This window comes from Panthera tigris, chromosome C2 (genome assembly GCF_018350195.1).
Source record: "Panthera tigris isolate Pti1 chromosome C2, P.tigris_Pti1_mat1.1, whole genome shotgun sequence".
NCBI classification, from domain to species: Eukaryota; Metazoa; Chordata; class Mammalia; order Carnivora; family Felidae; genus Panthera; species Panthera tigris.
Genome location: NC_056668.1, coordinates 150,446,114 through 150,468,087, shown reverse-complemented (window position 1 = coordinate 150,468,087; position 21,974 = coordinate 150,446,114). Strand labels below are relative to the sequence as shown.

The 21,974-nt window shown below is 55.4% G+C and overlaps 2 protein-coding genes across 5 annotated transcripts in view; one reads left to right on the top strand and one right to left on the bottom strand.

Annotated features, from left to right (window-relative positions):
• Window positions 1-11,404, top strand: part of WDR48 (WD repeat domain 48) — a 42,867-nt gene extending 31,463 nt beyond the window's left edge. For both annotated transcript variants that reach the window (XM_007081017.3, XM_042998387.1), the window contains 6 exons: window positions 1,419-1,514; window positions 3,726-3,831; window positions 4,942-5,029; window positions 7,349-7,425; window positions 8,586-8,778; window positions 9,414-11,404. In XM_007081017.3, the coding sequence (XP_007081079.2) occupies window positions 1,419-1,514; window positions 3,726-3,831; window positions 4,942-5,029; window positions 7,349-7,425; window positions 8,586-8,778; window positions 9,414-9,509 (656 nt within the window). In that variant the 3' untranslated portion in view covers window positions 9,510-11,404. The remainder of the gene's footprint in view (window positions 1-1,418; window positions 1,515-3,725; window positions 3,832-4,941; window positions 5,030-7,348; window positions 7,426-8,585; window positions 8,779-9,413) is intronic.
• Window positions 11,405-21,949, bottom strand: GORASP1 (golgi reassembly stacking protein 1). Of its 3 annotated transcripts, none has more exons than XM_042998388.1 (9): window positions 21,850-21,949; window positions 18,126-18,206; window positions 17,330-17,533; window positions 15,986-16,072; window positions 15,706-15,836; window positions 15,299-15,476; window positions 14,393-14,543; window positions 13,767-13,919; window positions 11,405-13,530 (listed from the first exon to the last, which is right to left on the bottom strand). In XM_042998388.1, exons 1-9 carry the CDS (start codon window positions 21,910-21,912, stop codon window positions 13,268-13,270), a joined length of 1,311 nt encoding a protein of 436 aa, XP_042854322.1. In that variant the 5' UTR covers window positions 21,913-21,949; the 3' UTR covers window positions 11,405-13,267. The 3 variants fall into 3 exon arrangements, with proteins under 3 accessions (XP_042854322.1, XP_042854323.1, XP_042854324.1); XM_042998389.1 differs by having other exon boundaries at window positions 11,405-13,427; XM_042998390.1 differs by lacking the exon at window positions 11,405-13,530 and having other exon boundaries at window positions 13,829-13,919; window positions 14,226-14,543.
• Between the last annotated feature and the right edge of the window lie 25 nt (window positions 21,950-21,974).

Genomic DNA, 21,974 nt, shown 5'->3' with positions numbered 1-21,974 from the left:
TTTTTTAATTGGATTGCTTGTTTTCGCCGTTGAGTTGTATGAATTCCTTGTATATTTTGGGTATTAACCCCTTATCAGATCTATGATTTGTAGAGATTTCTCCTATGCCGTAGGCTGCCTTTTCATTTTGTTGATGGTTTCCTTTGCTGTGCGGAGCTTGTTAGCCTGATGTAGTCCCACTAGCTCACTTTTGCTTTTGTTGTTTTTGCTTTTGGTGTCAGATCCAAAAAATCATCACCAAGCTCCAGGACCTCGCTGCCTATGTTTTCTTCTAGGGGTTTTTTTTTTTTCCTTAGTATTTAAAATTTTTATTTAATCTTGAGAGAGAAAGAGACAGAGCACGAGCAGGGGAGGAACAGAGAGAGAGGGAGACACAGAATCCGAAGCAGGTTCCAGGCTCTGAGCTCTCAGCACAGAGCCCGACGTGGGGCTCGAGCTCACAAACCACGAGATCATGAGCTGAGCCGAAGTTGGACGCTTGACGGACTGAGCCACCCAGGCACCCCTTCTTCTAGGAGTTTTATGGTTCTGACAGTCAAATCTTTAATCTATTTTGAGTTAATTCTTGTGTAGTGTGAGAAGAAACGTATAAAAGTCTATTATATTTTGTTGATTACATCTTTGGTTGCTATTCTCCTGAGAATGTAGTATGTAGACATACCTGATGTACATAAATATAGTTTTAGTGGCTCTGTATGGAAATAGTTCTTTAAAGAATGTAATTCCCGTTTTTGTTCATTTTTAATTTTTTTAAAGTTATTTATTTATTTTCAGAGACAGAGACAGTGTGAGCGGGGGATGGGGAGAGAGAGAGAGAATCCCAAGCAGGCTCCCCACTGTCAGCAGAGAGAAATCATGTGAAATCATGACCTGAGCCAAAATCAAGAGTCAGACGCTTAACCAGCTGAGCCACCCAGGCCTCTGTTTTTGTTCATTTTTTTAAAATGGTCCCATTTGGGGCACCTAGGTGGTTCAGTTGGTTAAGTGTTCGACTCCAGCTCAGGTCATGATCTCACTGTTCATAGGTTCAAGCCCTACGTTGGGCTCTGCTCTGACAACACGGCATCTGCTGGGGATTCTCTCTCTCCCTTCCTCTGCCCCTCCCCTGCTCACCTGCTCTTTCTCGCTCTCAAAAATAAACATTAAAAAAAAAAAAAGAATGGTTATATCTGAACAACCAGATAGCTCCATATTATCAGAACAACCAGTTAATTGCTCTGTATTATCACTGCTGAAACATTCTAAGACAAATTTTAATAGACTTGGAAAAATCTGTAAAGTCTTTTAAACATCGTTGGCATCGGGTTACGAATGTAACATCCAAATATGTGGAAACAATTTTTATTTCTTTCCCTCTGTTTTTAGGTGAAAACTAATAACTCTCTTTTCCATGTCTTTTCATTTTAACTCTTTTGCAGTGAACTTAGGAGGACTTTTACTGCAGGCACTCCTAGAATATTGGCCTAGAACACATGTGAATCCAATGGATGAAGAAGAAAATGAAGTAAACCACGGTTCGTGTTTTTATATCCAAATAATTGACTTAAGATTACTCAGAAGTTTAAGATGCTTGGAGTGTTTGTTATTCTAAGGATGTTTAAGAAATGTTTGGAAGCATTTGCTAAATCGTGACAAAATAAATACTTGTGATGTGCCCAATTTATCACCCTTCCACGTATCAAAGAACGTCCGGTCTTGACTTGAGATTCCAAGAGCACTTTTCGTGAAGCTGCTCAAGATGGGTAAAAAAAAAACCCTATATATACAAATGACCTTCTCCTTAAAAGCAAGTGGCTTAGCAGTCTTCTTCCAAAGAAGACTGTTCCTCGGAGCATCTGTGGTCCCTGCTGGACTCACCTCCAGAGCTAGCTACTTAGCTGCGTCAGGAAGCCATTTCTGTCCTTACCTGGTCATAATTCATGCCGGCCTGAAACACAGGCATTACCTAGTCTGATGATCTACCTGATTTTGGCTCCAAACGTTTCAAAGAATCAAATTTCAACCCAGAAGTGTCAGGATAAGCGAATGGGTATTTGTAAAGAATTAATGTCACTGAGGACATTGAAAAGTTATGTGTGCCTCAGACAGTGGCAATAACTTTCTCTGGACAGTAGAGGAGAACATGTTTTGAGTTTGTAATTTTGATTCAGTTTGATTGAAGAGAAAAAAAAGAAAACAATCTCACAGCTCATATGTCACCTATTAGCCAGTTGAAGAATCCTTGAGTCCTACCTGCCGAGGGCTCACTCTGTTGAATATTCTCTGAATTCTCTGAAGATTCTGCTGAAGAGCGCCCACTTCTGGTGGCCAGTAATGACCAGGACCTCCTGCCAGAGCCTTTGTTCTGGCTGATTCATTCATAATCAGTTTAAATCTCTTGTGCGCAAGGTCTCTTGTGCATGCTTCTCTGCAAGCCAGTCTTCTGATATCCCTGTCGCAGAGGGCGCCGACCCCACCCGTGGTGGCTTTTGTTTTGTGTCATCTGGTGCACGCCCCTCCCCATCAGAATCGTACAGGGGGCTCTGAGCCAGAGAAACTCGACGGAAAGATCTTCAGCAGAGGGTGGAAAAAGCCAGGTCTCAGTGTGGGCTCTGGCATTTATCAGCTGTGTAGCTGTGGGCATGTCATTCCCAGCCATGCCCGTCCCTCTCCACCTGCAGGGTGACAGTTAGAATGCCCTAGAGGCCCAGGTAGACGATCAAGATCAAAAACTAGTAGGACAGTCTGCAGCACTGGCGTCCAGGCTTTGGCTGTGGGAGTAAGGAAAGCCGCAGGAATCCGGGTCATCCTCAAATCAAACTGCCGTAGTAAGGGCGGGGGCGGGTCCCACCCACCGTGCAGCCAGACCACTGCTTGCTCCACCCGTGTGGTGATCGTGGTGATCGGCACCAGCACCGTGCTCCGTGGGCTCTCCAGAGTCGTGTAGATGCCCCTCGGTGAGCAGCTCAGGCGTCCGGAGGCCTGTCGTGAGCTGCTGGCAGGGTTGATAGAGATAAATGGGCACGGATCGCATCCTTTCGGGCCTGACGTTCCGGCAGGGCAGAAAGCTCCTTGGATAGAGCAGATAGAGCATTACGAGATCGCAGGGAGGTGTCGGGTGCTGTGGGAGAGGGTCTGAAAGTGCTGTAGGGTCAGAGGGTGACGTGGCTTCCAGATTCACCAGAGGTGTCTCTGTGAACAAGGCGGCACTGGAGTGGGGCTCAACCGCACTTCGTCAAAAGGTGACGAAGAAAGCAGGGTAATGAAATCTGCAGGGAATAACAGGAAGGAGATTCGGGCCGCTTTGGGGGTTTTACTTTCCGCTAATACCTCTGCCATCGGCTACGGCGGCCGTTAAAACATAAATTTGTTTCTGGCCGCAGAAATTTTCCCGATCTCGGCGTTCTACCCACGTGCACAACAGCGGACCGCCATTCGTAAACAGGCTGTCCTAGACTTCCCTGTGGCTGAAGGAGATGGTTCGCTCTTTATTTCAAATCTCAGATGCTAATGTCTTCGATTAAAATTCCCTAAAAGTATACAGTCATTTCCCATGAGGTACACCCCAAGTTGCCGTCCTCATTCTTTGTGGAAATTTGACTTTGATTGGTTTTGTCCCTTTATCTGACTGGCTGACTTCTCAGACTTTGAACTTTAAAAAGCTTGGCGGTTTGAAGCCTGTAGAAACAAAATGTTACATTTGAGCACTGGCTCTGGATACTGACACCATGTGCATCTTTTCCTAGTAAATGGGGAGCAGGAGAACCGAGTGCAGAAGGGAAATGGATATTTTCAAGTCCCCCCCCACACTCCTGTGATCTTTGGTGAAGCTGGGGGACGCACGCTGTTCAGGTATGGGTAAGGAAGGTCGGAGACCCTGCCGAAGAGAGCATCCCGTTTGCTAAGAGATACGGACTCAAACATGATAAGCTGGGGTTTGTTTTTTTTTAAGATTTTACTTTTTTTAGCCAATTAATTAGTTATTTTTAAAGATTTTATTGTTAAAGTGATCACTCCAACATGGGGCTCAGCCTCACAACCCCGAGATCAAGAGTCGCTCGCTTTACTGACGGAGCCAGCCAGGCACGTCCAAACATGATAAGTTGTTCATCACTAACTTTTATGGGTGTGATTCGGAAGCTTTTCCCTGTCCGTGCGATAATTCAGTGTCTGATGCCGGTCAGCCCCATCCTAACTGAGAGCTGAGCCTCTCGTGTGAAAGTCAGGTCGGGACCTTGCTTTCAGGCAGCTCCTCTGGTGGTTTCTGCAGGAAGCTCTCCCTTTCTCTCACTTAAGCCAGCGTGACTGGGGGGCCAGGAATCCCCAGATGTCCCTGCTCAGAGCAGCAGAGCAGGGCACTTCCCTCGGGCTGGGCCCTGCAGGACCGCCTGGGCTGCTCCTGAGAACCGTGGTGCTCGGTGGTGCCGCGGCCTGAGGTGCAAGGCGGTCGGTCCCTCGTGAGGCCCCGCGGGGAAGCTGCAGTAGCTTCCCCTCAGGTTGCCAGCGAGGCCCTGCTGGAGCCACGGGGGAGCTCACTAGCGTCTCCTCTGGGCCAGAAGTGAGAGGAACGCTTCTGTTGCCCTTGAGCTCGGAATCCTCCGAGGGTCATTACCAAAACCGCCCCGCCCCATCTCAGGCGCCGGGGGTGGGGGGGGGGGTGGGGGGGGGTGGCCTGTGCCGTGCACGGGAGCCCCGCCCGGGCAGGAGAGCTTTCCGGGCTGTTCCGCCTCCACCCAGGGTTCCTGTCGTCACCCGACTCAGAGGAGCGACGCTAGTGTGCGCCTGGCCTCGAGGTCTGGGGCCCTGCTCTCCCTCCCGGCGGGCTGAGTCAGGCCGCCTGGCTGCCGTCAAGGGGGGGTTGCCCGGAACGAGCTCCGTAGGGTCCCTCCCTCTAATGTTTGCTGACGGGGGGTTGTCGTTTGTGCTGCTTGTGTCACTTACTACCTGACGGGTTTTGTTTAGGCTGCTCTGCCGAGACTCCGGGGGTGAGACTGAGTCGATGCTTCTTAATGAGACAGTGCCACAATGGGTCATTGACATCACTGTGGATGTAAGTGTCCTTCGCTCCTGCTTCGCCCTTTTGTCCTTTCCAGATCACGAAGGCATAAGAACAGCTTTAGACCGTGCCGTCCTAAACTCGAGTCAAAACTAGGCTCCAAGTGGAATCCCCCTCTGCTTCCCTGCAGCTCCAGGGCTGCGGAAGAAGTTGGTAATGAGTCGTGTCAGTTTATATCTCTGTTGGATTGAGTTATAAACATGGCATGTGCTTATTAAAGAAAATAAACGAATGAAGGGAAACTCCCACCTCTTTCCCAGTCATCCCTTTCTTCCATCCACTCCTGTCCTTCTCCCTAGAGCGATAACTTTTCGTCGTTTAATGCATAACCTTCAGGACTTTTTTCTGTGCATACACAAGCAGGTACTATCCAGGTGTGTGTGTAGGTGCCTCTGTGTGTGTGTAGATACAGACACACACACACACACACACACACACACACAGTTCATTATTTTGCACAAAATCTTATACATTCTGTTCTGCAACTTGGTTTGGTTTTATTTTTTGCTTAAAAATATGTCTTGGATGGTTTTTCATGTCTGTACGTCATATGGGTCATTCCTTTTTAATGATTACATAGTATGTCTTTGTATAAATGTGTCATAATTAATTATCTGGTCCCCGATTGAGGGACGTTAAGGTTGTTTCCAGTGTTCTCGATCACAAACAATGCTTCCGTCAACATCCTTGTACGTGTATCTTTGTATACTTTTAGGATAAATTCCTAGAAGTGGACTTGCTGGATCCAAGGGTCTGCAGGTTTTAAATTTTACGATACAGCCCACTTGCCCCCACAGAGGCTCCAACAGTGCATGAGTGCCCATTTTTCCACACTGACCGACACTGTCGGTCTTTGCTAAAAGATGGCAAATATATCCTTGTTTTAATGTGGGTCGGTTTGTTTGCTTCCATCTGTACTGAGGTTAGGCATCTTTTCGTATTGGCTGTTTGTGCTTCTCCTGTGAATTGCCTCTGTATCCTTCACTCCTTTTTCTGTTGGGGAGTTTGTGTTTCTCCCTGATTTGCAGGACTTCTTCATATTGAACAGTCACCCTTTGACTATTATCTGTGCCTCTCAGTTGAAGTATTACTTTTTCGTGGTTGGTGTCTTTTACCAGGCAAAAAGTTTGAATTTTTATGTAATCAGATTGATCTTCATGGCTCTGAGTGTCACATCTTGCTTGGCTATTCTCTGGTACGTCTGTGATCATTGTTTGTGTCTAGACCTGTAATTTATGAGAATGTGTGCTGTTTAGTGTGAGGTGGGATGCTAACTTCCTCCAAGCAGATAGCCAGTGTGCCAAAACAATTTTTTTGAATAACCTATCCTTTTCTTAGTAATTGGAAATGCTGTCTTTATCAGGTACTAAATTTCTATATGCACATGGGTCTGTTTCTAGACTCTCTTATGTGCTGTTGATCTGTTTTATATATTCCTAAAGCCTTATGAAAAGAGATTGAATCTCTAGAACCTCCAGAAAATGTGTTTTCTGTCCAGATATACCTCCAAGAACCTAAAGCCAGTGTGACACCTGATGGGTATTCTGTGCTCTTAGCTCTGAGTCTGAGCTCCCCATAAGCACTATTTTCTTTGAGTGTGAAACTCACCTGGGATGCATTGCTGACATTCAGCCTGTGGCGTATTCCTGAGAGGAGACACCCAGACAGGATATGACACGGAGGCTTGAAGGGGAGAAATACCCAGAGAAAAGCTGACCAGTTAATTTTGTCCTTCATCTGAGTACGTGATTTACTGCATGGTAGACATCTAGGCGTTTGGCTGAAGTTTCCACTCTCGATTAAAACCTCAGACCTGATGTGAGAGGGAGAGAAAGTTGGAGGACCTCAGTGACCTTTCCAGCTAGATGATGGGCCTCACCAGCCTAGAGTGTGTGGTTTTGCTCAGAAGTGGATGCTGTGGGTTTCTCTCCAGACACTGAATTTTCTGTTTGGGCCCCTAAGTATCAGCCCCAGTGTTTTAATGTGGAATTGAGATTTTGCTTTAAATAGCAAGTAAAATTTGTTTCCCTTTAATACCTTGAATTGTTATTTGGGAAGAGCCATACTGCAGTCTCACACTGCCACTGACGTATCATTTATCTTGTATACGTTTTATTACGAAACTGAACGTGAGACTTTTCTGGATACACTTTCACTAGGCTTAGGTGATTAGATAGCTTACTATACATTTCATAGAAAGTTCATTTGAATTGTAAAATAACTATTAACTGGTAAATCATGTTTTTTATTGACATCATTTTCACTCATCAGCTAATAGAAATGATTGTGCCTTTTTTACTTTTAATATTTCAGAAAAATATGCCCAAATTCAACAAAATTCCTTTCTACCTCCAACCTCACGCATCTTCGGGAGCAAAAACCTTAAAAAAGTAAGTAAATGTAGTATCATGTGATGCCGGATCTAATTAATTGCCAGAGATTTTTGTATTCTTTATGATTGCTTTTATAGCAAAGGAGACATGTGATAGATCTAAAGCTAGTTTCATAATACTGAAAGTTTACACAATTTACCCTTTACCAAGTACCTATGTGGTAGGCCACAGAAGTTCAAAAAAGTAAGACTTGGATTTTGTTTCTTGCCACAGCATAGTTTAGGACACAGTTTGTATATAAAGACTGCTTTCACAGATACTTGGGGAATGAGGAGAGAGGGAGAAATGGATTTGGGGCTGGAGCTTTCTGGAAAGGCTTCTTGAAGGACATGGAATTTGAGCTGGACATGTAAGGATGGATAGAGTTTCAAAAGAGAGGTATTCAACAAGACTTAAAAACCTTTTGTTAGGGAAATTTCCAGACATAACGAAAAGGAGATTAGAATGAACCCCGTTATCCTGTCAAACAGCTTCAGGGTTATTGACACAGTCTGAACACTTTCCTTCTTCTCTGCCTCCCCTCCCTCCCACCCACCTACACACACACACACACACACACACACACACACACACACACCCCGGATTATTTTAAAGCGAGTCCTAGATACCGCTTGTAATGACTGACGTTTTAGATGGCTTTCAGAGTTTGAGCCTGAGCTGCTTGGGTTGGCAACCTGACGTCAGTGATACAGAAATAGGTTTGGGAGTGAGGAAGCTGATGAATGTAGTTTTGGACACGGAGAGTTTGAGGTTCCTGCAGGACATCCATCTGGAGATACCCGGCTGGCTGTTGGGCTTGTGGGTGATCACCGGGGGCTGCCTTCCCTCCCAGGAGCATTCAGTCTGCTGCTGTGCTAGGAAAGTCTTTAAGGGAATAAAACCCGGAAGGCTGTTCTTTATGTATGTGTAAGTCTTAACGTGTATTTAATCTCAGTTACCCGCTATCTGTGTCTTAGGAGGACACTATAGAGAATATGTTGGCAATTCTAAAATAGATGAAGGCAGTGACTGAAAACATTTATTGGTTTATGCTTCTGCGGTTTGCTTTATCTTTACCAAACGGGGACACCAAAGAGCATGTAAGACAACGTCCGGCGATTGCCTGACGTCACACTCTGCCCTTGCTTTTTTTTTTTTTTTTTTTTTTTTTTTTGCAGAGACAGACTCTCCGCCAGTGACATGCTCCAAGTCCGGAAGGTAATGGAACACGTTTACGAGAAAATCATCAACTTGGATAATGAGTCGCAAACCACTAGCTCTTCTAACAATGAAAAGCCAGGAGAACAGGAAAAAGAGGAGGATATTGCTGTGTTGGCAGAGGAGAAAATCGAACTTTTGTGCCAGGACCAGGTAAGTGCACGCGAGGACCGCGGCCCCATTCTCTCTAGCGCTGATGCTCAGAAAGTCAGGTGTCGTGTGATTACGCTTCCCACGTCTGTGGCCTTTGGGGGTGCTTCTGCTTTTAAGGAGACTCTGAGGAGGGAGTGCCGGGTCTCTCCCACCTACTGGTGAGGCCCCTTCCGAAGGGGCTCTTCGGCCCACCCTGAAGCTCCCATTTACCCCGGGGAGGTTCTCCGCAAAAGGACACCGAGACGGTAAATGTGAATGTGCCGGTGGCCGTTTCTTTCCCCGACCAGAGAAAGACACCCGCTGGCCTCGGTGCGCAGAGCAGCACCTGCCGTGCTGGGTGGAGACGTGCAGCGGAGGTGGGCGGCGCCCCGGGGGAGCTGTTTGAAGTAAAGGTGCACTCGAGGCATTTCCTCAGAGGAGCGGCTGGAGTTGGGATTTCTGTCCCAGCCGCACAAGCTGCGCGTCTCTCGGGGCCCGGTTTGTGTCCGCGTCACGGCGGCTGTGTCAGCACGAGCAGGCCGGCAGGTGGGGACGAGCTGGATCGCCTGCTGAGAGTCTGAGTTCACAATAAAGGTCTTAGGTATCACGCAGTAGAGGCTCTGACACTTTTTGTGACCTGTTTTTTTGCCGCTCAGGTTTTGGATCCAAACATGGACCTCCGGACGGTGAAGCACTTCATCTGGAAGAGCGGGGGCGACCTCACCCTCCATTACCGCCAGAAGTCCACGTGAAGGGCGGGCAGGCGCTCCTGGGTATGCATTTCCTGACCTTCCTCCGTGGCCCCGAGAGTAGTCCTAGGAAGCCCGCTGGGCCCCAATGGGAGCAAGACTTCTAGCGGCCGATTTGGTATGGACCGAGATTCTCTTTCTGTTGAAGCGACTAATCGAGATGTAATATAGAAACCAGTCTCCATGTGTAGATTAAGCTGTCCCCAGGGAGGCAGAGAGCGAGAGCAGGACACCCCCCCCCCGCCCCCGAAGAGGACTGTGTCTTGCAAGATGTACAGAGAACGGACGACAGGCCAGCACAGACTCGGCTTCCTCCTTTTGTTTCAAAGGACCTTACCTTTGTCTGTTAGCACTTGTTAGAGACACATCGGTAGAGCCACCTCTGTCACTGTGTTTCAACTTCAAACCCACACGCTCTGTAGCTTTTCTAAGAGAGTACATTCCATCCACGCAGCACCTATGAAGGCTTTTTCCAAGTTGGTCATTAAAAACAAACACCACAAATGTTCTCACACTTACGACAGTTATTTTTAATAGGAATTTGCTGTTGTACAATTCAGGAGCCAGCCCACCTCAAAATAAATTCTCCTTCCTGGGCTTGTTTTAACCCTGCATCTCAGATGCGTTCTTTTAGGAAGGCCTGGAGAGATTCCGGGTGCCGGACCGCAGCCCTCGGACTGCCACGCTGGAGTGCGCCCCGCGGTGCCCCGCGGTGCCGTGGGCCGCAGGGAGGTGCGGCTCTTTCACTCCTCCTCACGGTGCCCCGTTTTGTTTATGGGCAAAAGCCAGGCGACGCCACAGGCTCTCGCTCTGGGTGAACAGTGTGATGCCATCAAAGCCCAAGACCACGATGGAACACTAGCTTCATTTACACGCGACCTAAAACGCCTGGTGTCCTGTCCTGGGAGTATACATACTTGTTCCTCCGGAGTTTCATAGGCAGGGCGGTGGTGTGGTACCTGCACCCACAGTTCTCTTCACTGTTCTTTCTAACGATCTGAAGCTTTCCTAGAATCCTTTGAGTCTTGTACAGAATATAACTTATTGGGGATAAACACTTCAACTTTTGGCAAGAAGAAATACTTTGGATCCTCCCCAAGGTCATTTGTATTCAGCACAGAACAATGGCCCGCCCCATAAAACTACTTAAGACAAGCCTCCTGTATGAAGCCAGAAGCACAAGTGCCTTCGGAGGGCAGTTTATTCGGGTCCGGTCGCCTCCCCCTCTCGTGTGCGGTCAGTCCCCACGGCAGCAGGGGCCGGGGAGGGCGGGGAAGGTCTTTCTTCCTCCCCGTCCTCTTCCCAGGCTCGGCTGGAGGCAGCCGACGGGCCCGGGGCCAGACCTGACCATTTGAGATTCCCTTGCCTGCACGACTGTAGAGACAGGGCTCCCTCACCGCCGGTCAGGCTCCTTTGGAAAGTGGACAGGTCACTGCCTCCAGCACTTTGAAGAAGTCAGCAAAGAGGTGCCACGTTCCCAAGGAGTCTTTCCCCCTCACGCACAGAGCCACCGGCTTCTTTTTTTAAAGTCCTTTCTATCTGTTGGATACAACGGTGCACTTTTGGTGCACATTTTTTAGCAATAGTTGTGAATTAATGACGAAAACACAACAACCAAAAAACCCCACAGCTCATTTACCAGCCCTCAGCTGTGTCTGCGGGAGGGGCCCTTGGGCCACAGAACGGGTTTTGCTGGGCCGTTTTGCCCTGTGTGCCGAGGCTTGAGGGGCGGCCGCACCCCCTTCCTGTCATCCATCTGACCCTCGGCATGCTTCTACTTCTTTTTTTCCTTCCAGTCAAACCAGTAATAGCTTCCAGAAAATTTGACAGCCTGCAACGCCAAAAGGGTAAAAATCTGTATTTCACGGTTGTATAGAATAAAGGCTTTAGTTAAAATATTTAAAGTGTAGTACACATTTATTTCTTTCACTTGTCACTTTCCTTCATAGCAGATTACAGAGAAACTTCCGGTTCCGTGTTTATCCTGACAATAATCAGCATCAACGCCCATTTTATCACCCAGTTTCAGGAGGGGAGTGCGTAAAAGGGAGGGAAGAGCCACAGCTCTGAAGGGAAGGGCACTTTGGGCCAGACTCCCAGGCTGCAGCTCAGGGAAGCTGCTCTCAGAACGGTCCCGCGGTGATGCTGTTCCGCTGCCCGGATTCCCGCAGGCGGACAGACGCTGGGCTCCCAGACCATCCGAGAACCAAGCCCCGGCGCTGGTGTCTCCGTTCTGCAGCGTATCGGCTGCTCCGGTAGGTTTGCCAAGGGCTTGCTTTCAGTGCTGTCACAGTGCCAGGAAGTTGAAGTGTTCGCTAACCGGGGGCCCTCCCTCCGTATACTTGACCTGTCCCGCCCAGAGCAGAGTCCCCATCCCGTGGGCCTTGGGCCTAACAGAAATCTGGGCCCCGTTAAGTGCAGACGTTACACATCAAGCAGCAAAGGTGGCACCTCCCGCTGGGTGGCAGCTAGAAGACAAGGCCGGAGGCAGCCCAAGTGGCGATCAGCAAGTAGGGAGGGGAGGGACTGAAGCCAAGTCAGGAAGCACTTCCGTGGAGGGGAGGGGCCCTTCCTGGATGGAGCCCTCCCTGCCTGCAGGAGCCAAGTAGAGCAGAAAACCTGGCCTCGTGTTAGCCTCTCGGGGCACCTGGAGGTGGAGGGAGCAGCCTCCTCCCGAACTGTGGGGAAGAACGGAGCGGCCCTTACCCACTCTCGTCCAGGCCCCCCCCTCCCTTACCCCGTGGAGCGGGAGCAGTGTCTAAAGAGGTCCGGTCAGGACCCGCTTTGAAAGAGTCTGCTTAGGATGGTGAACTTAAATTTGTCATTTTTATTCACCGCTGGGGCTGACAAAGCCTTGTGTATTTAAAAGAGATGGTTGTAGAAGTTTGGGAGCTGACAGGAGGCACCACCGGGTCTGAGGGGCGGCGGCCCTGGGGAAGAAGAAACGTCATGATCCAAGATCAAGGGAGTCTCTGCTGCAGGGCCCAGAGTCTCCACCCCTCCTCTCCCAGGAGAGGTGGACACGTTCACGGCTTCTCTCCTCCAGCTGAGACTGGCGTATGTCAGCCTGAACCGCCTGTGCAGTGTAGCATGCATGGAGAGGAGGGCACGTGACAGAAGAGACCGTGATTGCGGCTCCAGGGGTCCCCAAGGCACGGGGCTGCCTTCTAGTACACGCAGGGCCAGCTGAGCTGTGCAGGCCGAGTCAAGGCCAGCCCCACGAAGTGTCAGGCAAACACTCCACACCCGTCCCTTCCTCCTTCACTCCCATCTGCACCCCTGACCCCGCCTGGATGCTGTGGCCTCCCGGACAGCCATAGCGACCGGAGCAGGAGAAGCGCCGGACTTAAGGGTACGTGGCCTAAAGATGCCAAGCCCCACGGCCTCCCCTTACTACCCACTCGCTTTGTCCCACCCAAGCAGCAGAGTCCTTTCCTCTCCCACCCCAGCTCCTGCGGAACTTAACCTGGGTGCTACTCCCAGCCTCCTACCGCCCCAAATGGACTCGTTTGAGACTCTCAAGTGCCCGATTCCTCAAAGCCAGGACCGTCGGGCAGAATTAAGGCCGACGTGTCATCTCTTCGAGACCAGTAGGGTCTGAGCGGACACAAGAGCCCTGGCCTGCCGAAGTCCCTGCACGTCACCGGGGGCTGCAGCCTAGGAAGCTGGACACACCGGGCCGGAGGCTGGGCCGCGCGGCACGGCCCGAGCTGCTGCCCCACACCGAGGCCTCGTGAAATGCCACCGGGCCTCGTCCCAGCCTAGGGCGTTATTTCTGGGGTAGAGAGCCGGGCCTGGCCAGCCGCCCCCTCAGCCTCCGCCTCCGAGTCCGGGCTCTCTGTGCTCGCCGGCTCCTCCTCGGCCTGTGCTTCGAGCAGCTCAGCAGACAGCCCGTCTTCCGGTGAGGCCGTAAAGGTGAGGCTGTCGGGAAGGGTTAGCTGAGGCAGGTGGTCTGGCTGGGCCTGGGGGCCTGGGCTGTCCGGGAAGGAGACCTCAAACTCTGACCCCGACCACGTGGCCTCACCTGGAACACACAGGGTGGGGCTCAGGAGGCCTGCGGGACCCGGGGCCAGCCACTCCTCTGACCCCCAGCCCCCAGCCCAGGCGGTGATGGGGAAGGGGGGCTCCGGTGTACAAATGCCTTGATGAGGCTCTGTGTCACCCCAAAGCCAGCCTCCCTCCCAGCTGAGAAACTCGGGGCAGCCTTCCCAACAGCCCAGGGTCCTTCCCGGAGAGCCTCCGCGGGCGTCGGCCACTCACCGCCCCGCTCGTGACAACCACTGCTGGAGCAGACGTCCTCGGGCCCTGCGGCTGTCACGGCTGTGGGGGTCGGCTCCGTGGGAGACGGCAGGCTGGGCCACACGCTGGCATTGCTGCTGTCCAACAGGGAGATACCCGACACGTCCAGGAAGCCTAGAGGAAGGGGCGCGAGTGTTTCCCAGCACCAAACCCCGACCACTGGAAGGCCAGTACCCTGGGGCACCTGGCCCGGCCTAAACCTGCAATGTCCTCAGCCCGTGGGGGCGCCCCCACCCAACCCCCAAGCGGTCCCCACCGCCTACCGCCGAGGAAAGAAAGGAGTCCGCGTTTGGGCCTCAGGGGAATAGCACTGTGGCAGGGAGCCCAGACCCCGCCTGCTCTGTCCCCAGAGTGCCACGTGACCTTGAGCAGGCCACTTCCCTTCTGCCGTCCCCCCATCTGCACGCGGCACTGGCTCACCTGCAACCATCCTCACATATACGACATAGGACATATATGCCACAGGACGACAGGTCCGGGGAAGGTTTTGGCACTTGGGCGAAAGCCTCGCCCTAAACACGACTCCCACTCCAGCACCGAGGGGTGGCAGGCCCCCGAGCCTGCCGTCCGCGGGGCCCGCTCGCTACCTGGGTCCATGACTCGCTGCACTGGAGGTGGAGGCTGAAGAGGAGTCTCCGTGGGACGTGCGAGTCCCCCAAGGTCTGGAGCACCACGGCTGGGACTCCCAGGCTCAGAAAGCTGTTCCTCCAAGGAGGAGCCGGGTGCCTGCAGCAGGGCCTGCGGCGGCCAGGGACGAGGAGGGAACAGGGCGGGGGCATTTCAGGTCACACAGTCCACCCTAACCCCCGGCCCACGCTTGCCAGGGGATCAGCGCTCCGCTTGAAGGCGCAGACAGCCTCGATGACCTGCCCCCTCCCCGTCCAGGTGATCTGAAGTTGGGCACAAGGGGCCTGGCGTGGCCTCTCCCGCAGCGCTGACAGGAACCCCGGTGTCCACCCGGCCGGGTCCTCCCATGACCCGCCAGAAGAGAAGGCCCTCCCTGAACTCCAGCGTGCCTGGGGAGCGATCCTTGCATGCCCCCCCGGGACAGACCCTAGGCACCAGCCCGGTGCCCCAGAGGCACTCAGGTGCCTCTTCCAACAGCCGAGAAGGCAGGTCCGGCGCTCTCCTACGGACTCGGCCAGACACCTGCCCAGCCCGGGTTCCGCGAGCCCGGCCTCTGACCCGACGTTACCAGACTCACCGAGGCACAGGACGAGGCTATGCCCACCTCCGAGCCTCAGTTTCAAATGAAAATGACAACTAGTGCCTTGCCGTTACTCTCACCTGCAGACCCAAGTGGCAGGAGAACCCAAGTGGGCTTCACTGTGCCAGGACGGGACCATCCGCTTCCACTAGGTCCCAGAAGCAAAAGGTCCTCCCCAGAGCTCCACCAACGGGCCCCCGGCGACGCCAGAGTCCTCTTTTCCCAGATGGCAGGCCCCTCTGCCCACAGGAAGGCCCCCCCACTGGCAGATGCCCCCCCCACGCACCTCCATGTAGTCACCCTGCCTGGAGCCGGTCTCTGGGCGAGGAGGGGCAGGAGAGTCCTGGGGGGTGGGTCCAGGTGGCGGGGCACCAGGCGGCGGGGCACCAGGCGGCTTCTTGTGGTGGCTGGAGGGCTGGGTTGGGATCCGGTGCAGATACCCGTAGCCGATGCCACACCCCAGACTGCCGAAGTCCAGAAACAGTCAATCCGAGGGGTGGTCCCCTAGTCGGTCCTAGATCCGCCAACCCCACCCACGACTGGCAGTGGAAGAGCGAAAAGGGCGCCTCCCGGCCCCGTGTTCATCCTCAGCACCTCTGCACCCAGAGCCCAGCCTCCACACCCCCCCTGTGCGATTCTGGTCCGCGGCCAGCGGCCAGGTCCCGCCCCGCAGCCCTCCCACTGAGCAAGTACCTGCCCTCTCCACCCCAGGCTGCGTTGGGAGTTACAGTCACCTCCCGGCAGGAGTCCGACTCGCAGTTGTAAACCATCAGCTTCAAGGGCTTCCCCTCGTGGGACTCGATGAGTGTAAAGAAGTCCTCGGACTACGACAAAGCCGGCGCCTGAGCCCTGCTCCCGGCACAGGAATCGGAGGCCCCAACAAAACGAGGCCCACCCCGCGGCCAGCACCCATCTCCACACCGGCGGCGACAGCCTTCAGGGACCCGGGGAGGGCAAGCCAAATCCTGCTCACCTCCTGGAGGATCTGGTCTGAGCCAACCACATAGTCTGTGTAGGGGCGCAGGCCGGCAAGGGAGGCGGGTGAAGAGGGTTCCACTTCCTGCGGAAACAAGCACCAACTGCCTGTCTTGCTCCTGGAGCTGGGAGGGGGTGGGGGGGAGCGGGGAGGTTGGAGGGGCCTGCCTCTCCAGGTACTCAGTGGGACTTCTGTCCTCTGTCCCCAGGCCCTGCAGGACCTCAAGCCCAGACCCTCCTACTGCACCCCCTAATTTCCGCAGGCTGTCCAGCAGAGGGCAGCACCGAGGCGCCGCTCACCGGCCCTGAGCTCTGCGATCTGACCTGGGTTAACTCCTGACTCCACCAACCCCGAGCCAGCGACTGTGGACAAATACTTAACCCCTTAGCATCAGTTTCCCCACAGTTAAAAGTAGGATACACAGTACTTCCCCATGGACAACCTCAGGGCTGCCGAGAAGATTAAAAACAGAACACACACGAAGAATGAAAACCACACGTCGGGCCCGTCGTAAGTGCCAACTGTGTGGTTCCTGCGTCGGGCCTGCGGCTGGAGACCCCTGCGGAGGGGCTGGAGGCGGAGGCAGTGAGCAGGACTGGGTCCGAGGATTGTTTACTCCCTGGGGGGGCGGGGGGTGGGAACTCTACTATTCCCAATCTCCCAGTCGCCCCCAGGGGAAGTGCAAAGGGATTATCACATCGTCACCCCCACTGCGCTCCTGGACCAACCCAGGGAGGCTGAAAGACGGAGAAGCCTCCCACGAGAAGCCAGTAAGCGACAGTGGAGGCCACAAATCGGATCAGTCCACTGCCAGCTCAGGAAGCCCTCCGCCCACCAAGCTGCAGGACTCCTTCAAGGACGTGGGCACCACCAGGGAACGCACGTGTGTGTCTGCGAACAGACCTTAACAGCAGCACCTGTGACAGCTCAGTCGCTGAGATTCGTCAAGACCCAGCCCCCCAGGCAGCAAGCCAAGGCCCGAGGGGGCCTAAAGCAGGGGACCTGCCAGCAAAGACGAGATCCCGGCAGACCACCGAGTGGCCCGGAAGAGACGCTATAAAGGGCGGCCGCCTTCTGGCAGCACGACCACCCCTCCAGGAGACGGTACCCCGCCTCTCAGAACAAGAAACCAAGGTTTCGGGGGTAAGAACGTGCCCAGAGTCACCCGGCTCACAAGCGGGGTGACGAGGAGCTGACCTCGGGACTCCTCTAACAGAGAAGCACTGGCTGCTGGCCTCTCCCGGTTGCCCCCCACCCCCACCCCCTGCCCTTCCCCCCGCCCCCGCCTCCCCCTGCGCGCAGGCACCACCTCCCCCGCGCGCCCACCCTGGGCCCACTCACCAGCACATGCCACACGTGCTCGCTGGCCCTGCGGAAGCTGCAGAAGCGCACGCTGGCTCCCAGCAGGCCCTGGCCGCCCCACATGTTGCTGGGCACCACCTCCACCTCGCGCACCTTCATGGTCTTCATATTGAACACCTCCAGCTTCACGGGCTTCTCCACGTTGGCCTTCAGCAGGGCCTTGAGCGTGTCGTTCTCCTTGTTCTGCAGGGGCAGTGGGGCTGACGCCGGGGCCCCACCCCCCACCCCCACCCCCACCCCCACCCCCGGGTCGGGGCCCCTCGGACCGGTCTGGGTCTGAGATGAGGAAGGGCCTGGCGGCCAGCGGCCCCGGCAGGACCCGGCGAGGGCACGGGCCACGGCGGGCTCTGGGGCCGGCGACCCCCGCAGCCCCCACAGGGTGCCCCTAGGCACCACTGAACCTGCCTCCCTCAGCCCCCTGGGGAACACAACAAAGTGGTCCAGAGCGTGGCAGGGTTGCCCCTCTGCGAGGCGCCCCTCGGCCAGAGCCTTCGCACCTCTCAGGCCCCGAAAGGTAGCTCCAAGAGTCCCTTCCCCCCCCCCCCCCCCCCCCCCGGCCTCCTCCCGGAAAGCTTAGGAGCAGAGCCCTGGGAGAGCCCCAGTGAGGCTAAGTAGAGGCCTGGAGAAGGAGAGGTGGGTTGGGCCTCCCTCCAGAAGAAAAGGGAGGCAGAGCAGGATGGGGTCTGCTGTGGGACAGGAGACACACACACACACACACACACACACACACACACACACAAGCAAGGCAGACAGACGTCACATGGTGGGGCCTCACCAGCCTCGAGTGCCCGATGGTGATGATGAAGTCAAAGTAGGGCTCCAGGCCTGCCTGCTGGGCTGGGGAGTTCTCCTGTACCTGTCCCACGGTAGAGGCCACCGTCACCATCCCAACCCCGTGCCCCTCCCAGAAAGCCCCGGCCCCCAATTTCAGAGGCCACACATCACGGATCCCTGTGTCCCAGCAGGGACACGTGTACTGCACGAACTGTTCCAGGCAGGCCACACATGGGCACGGTCGAGGTAACTCAATCCTCTCTTGCCGCCTTCCGGGGCACAAATTTTCCTCTTTAGGAAATGGCTCTTGTCTGATCATGATCCGCACAGCATGCTTCCGGACAGGCCTCCTAGGAGAGCTCAGGGCAGCCCTGGGGGCTTCTAGAAGGCCACAGAGACACAGGGTGGCACAGGCCTGGGGGGAGGCTTAGGAGACTGGGAAGCCGGAGAGTTTACCAGAGAGGTTTAGATGTGGACAGGAAGGGAGGGTCCCAGGACGGAACCAGGGTTGTGCTCAGAAAGAGGGGGAAGGCAGCCTGTGGCCAGATCCCAGAGGGCCCGGACCCTGTGGTGACGGACCCATGACCAGCCGGGGAGGCGTGGCAGCTGCTGAGGAGTGTGGCTGAGGGAAGCAGACTGGAGGGACTGCCCCAAGGGATGAGCCTGAGCAGGGGGCCCAGTGAGCAGAGCCAGATCCCGGCCTCACAGCCTAGTCCCCACAGCACGCAACACAGATCCGCCAGGAGCCACTCCTAGCCCAGGGGGGGCCCCTGCCCTGTACTCCCGGGACTCACCGCCGGCTCCATACACACAACAACCAGGCCTCCCAGCTGGGGTAGAAATCCATCTCAAAGGCCCCATTTACAGAGCCTTGCTCAAACAATGCAGGCTTTATACCCGGGGCTGGACCCTGCGGTGCCCCCCCCACCCCGCACCCACACCCTCAGGCCTTTGGCTGTGAGCACTTGATGTCCTGCTGGTCAGGCATCAGCCCAGAGGACACTGGGCTCCTGTGGCCTCCACAATGGAAAGGCCCTGTGGCTTCGACTACCCACCAGCCCCTAGAGTCTTGGATCCCCCCAGCTGAAGGAGAGCTCACACCGAGCCCCTGGATCAAAGCTAATGCGGCCCTGGAATTAGGAACCCCTCCTGGCTGTGACACCACCAGCCGGGCCCCTGCTCACCACCTCCCAAAGCTGCCATGGTTTCCCGTGACAGTGAGCTCAGGAAGCGACTCCAATCCCAGCTGGCCCCTCTCCCAGCTGCCTCCTGCACCTCTACTCAGCCTCGGCCGTGACCTCGTCCTCTGGCTGTACTCCACTGCCTTCGCCCTGGGCTCCGCCATCACCCACTGTGGCTCTACGGGACTAATAATCTATGCCGCTGCCGCAGCACCCCCACTCCTGCACCCCCACTCCAGCAGCAAGCGCTGCCCTCAGTCCCACTCTCCCTGGTGGGGGGGGGGGGCTCTCATCACCCCCACCCCACAGCCCCACCGGGTGTGCTTTTGTAACACTTTCCACTGTGTCCCCCAGCAGGGGACCTAATGTAATTAACGGTGACGTGACGGCAGCTTACCCTTGCTGAGGACAGGCTCCAGGCCAGGGGACTGTGACACCTGCTCTACCTTGCATTTAACCCTTAAACTCGTACCGACTCACAGAAGAGGGGAAGCCCCAGGAAATGCAACCCAGAGCCAGCTCTGTTCCACCATCCTGTAACAACCAGTGCCTGGGAACCCTCCGTGGCTCTAAGCTCACCGAGGGCAGGGTCTTCTCCAACGTGCCTGGCACACGGTGAGGACGCCAATATTGACAGAGGGCGGCACACGCGTCCTCCATTTTTAAAAAAACGTTAGTAAAGGGCGCCTGGGTGGCCCAGTCGGTTAAGCATCTGACTTTGGCTCAGGTCGTGATCTCACGGTTGGCGAGTTCGAGCCCCGCGTAGGGATCAGAGCCCACTTCGGATCCTCTGTCTCCCTCTCTCTCTCACACACACAAATAAATAAACATTAGAAAAAAGAGGTCAGCAGGAAATGTCACACCTCCACGTAAAACGTCCCGATGGCTCCACAGGGCAGAATAAAATCCTAGACCTTCAGGACAACATGCCAGGCCCAATATAATCCGGCCTCATCCTTTACCGCTGCCCTCCTTACAGGGGCCGCCCCGTCCATGCACTTCCTCAACACAACAAGCCCAGCCCACCTCAGGGCCTCCCTCTGCCCAGAAGGCTCTTTCTTCCACCAAGTATCCGTACTGCCCACTCCTTCCTTCCGAGGTGCTTTGATGACCCATCTGTCACTTCCTCTGCTTTACCCTCCACCCCAGCAGCGATCTCCACTTACCGTGGAGATCTATTTCGTCTGTGCCTGCCTCCTCTCAGGGCCAGCAACCAAACGTAAGCTCCATGAGAACAGGGACAACGTCTGTTCTGTCCCCTGTTCGGACCCAGAACTCCGCCTGCCAGAGCAGGTGCTTACAAATGTCCGTTTGGGGGCATGGAAGACCTCCAGTCCTTTGACCTCTCCACTCTGCCCTCTCCAGCAGGCCCCTCCTGTCTTCACTGCCCCCATCGCCCCACCCCTCCCTCTTGCCAAATCCTCAGGTCCTTCCCTTTCCATCAACCTGTTGCAAAACTCTCCTGGATGCATCCCAACGTCCACCTTTTCTGTCAGGGGCCTCACCGTGATGCCAACCGGACAAAGCCCATCACCCAGGCAGAATCCTGAAGCCCGCCTGGCTTTCCTTTTAGGAAAACCCTCCTCTAGCCCTCCCCCCTTGCGGTTGTTAACAGAGCCTCCCAAAAACGATACAGACACTCCCTGCCTACACTCAGCCCTGCATCTATCCACGGTGCCCAAGGGAAAGCACGGTACCCACTGCGCTCTGGGGTCAGAGACCCTCCTGCCCCTCTCACCTGTCACAGCCCTCCTTCTCCAGGGTACACATTGTCACCCCAACTCTCCATCTGGCTGCTGGCCCCTCTCCTCCTCTTCAGACTCGAGGAACCCCACTCCGTCTTCACTTTGCCCAGAACTGCCAGTCCAGACCTCCTGGTCGCAGCACCGAGACGACTTTCTCGGTCGCGCCTCTCCGCGGGTTTCACCCGAGGTCCCTCCCCTGCTGCCCTCTGCGCCATTCTCCTGGCTCTCCCGCTCCCGCTCTCCCTGGCTGCTTCGCGCTGCCCCTCGAGCCCCCGACCCGAGGCCTGTCGACCCCATGACGGCGGCGCGCGGGCCGGCCGGCTCCCTGGCAGTCGGCGTCCTCTCGGCCACCCAGCGACTCCCTGGACCCGAGGGCGGCGAGCTAGCGTCTCAGTGTCGCTGGCTCTCTCCCCAGGCCCAGCCCGGAGGCGACCGCAAATAGGACCTAAGTGCACAAGTGCCTCCCGGCTGAACCTGGTGCAATCTTCATCCGGGCGAAGTGCCACTCCGGGACCAGGAAACGCTCCCGCTTCCTGCTTGGCTGGCACTCGGGGCCGGGGCCGGCGCCGGGCCGACCGCGGCCGCAGACAGGCCGGGGGCCGGAGGGCCGCGGCGCCGCCTCCCGCAGGAGGCTCCCACCGGGAAGGAGGCACATCCCGCCCCCGCCCCCACCGACACCACCCGGCGGCCCCTCGGGGGCCGAGACCCCGCCGCTGCCGACCTCGGGCCGCCGATAAGCGTCCCGTCGCTTCCGTGCGGGCGCCCAGCCAAGGTCACCGGCGCCGCGGGGGCGACTCACCCCGTGCAGGTGGAAGCCCTCGGCACCGCCCGCGGGCTGCTCGGCGCTGGCGCCCAGGCCCATGGCGGCGGCCCGGCGGCGGCGCCCACCCAGCGGCCCGGCCCGGCGCCACCAGCGCGCACCGG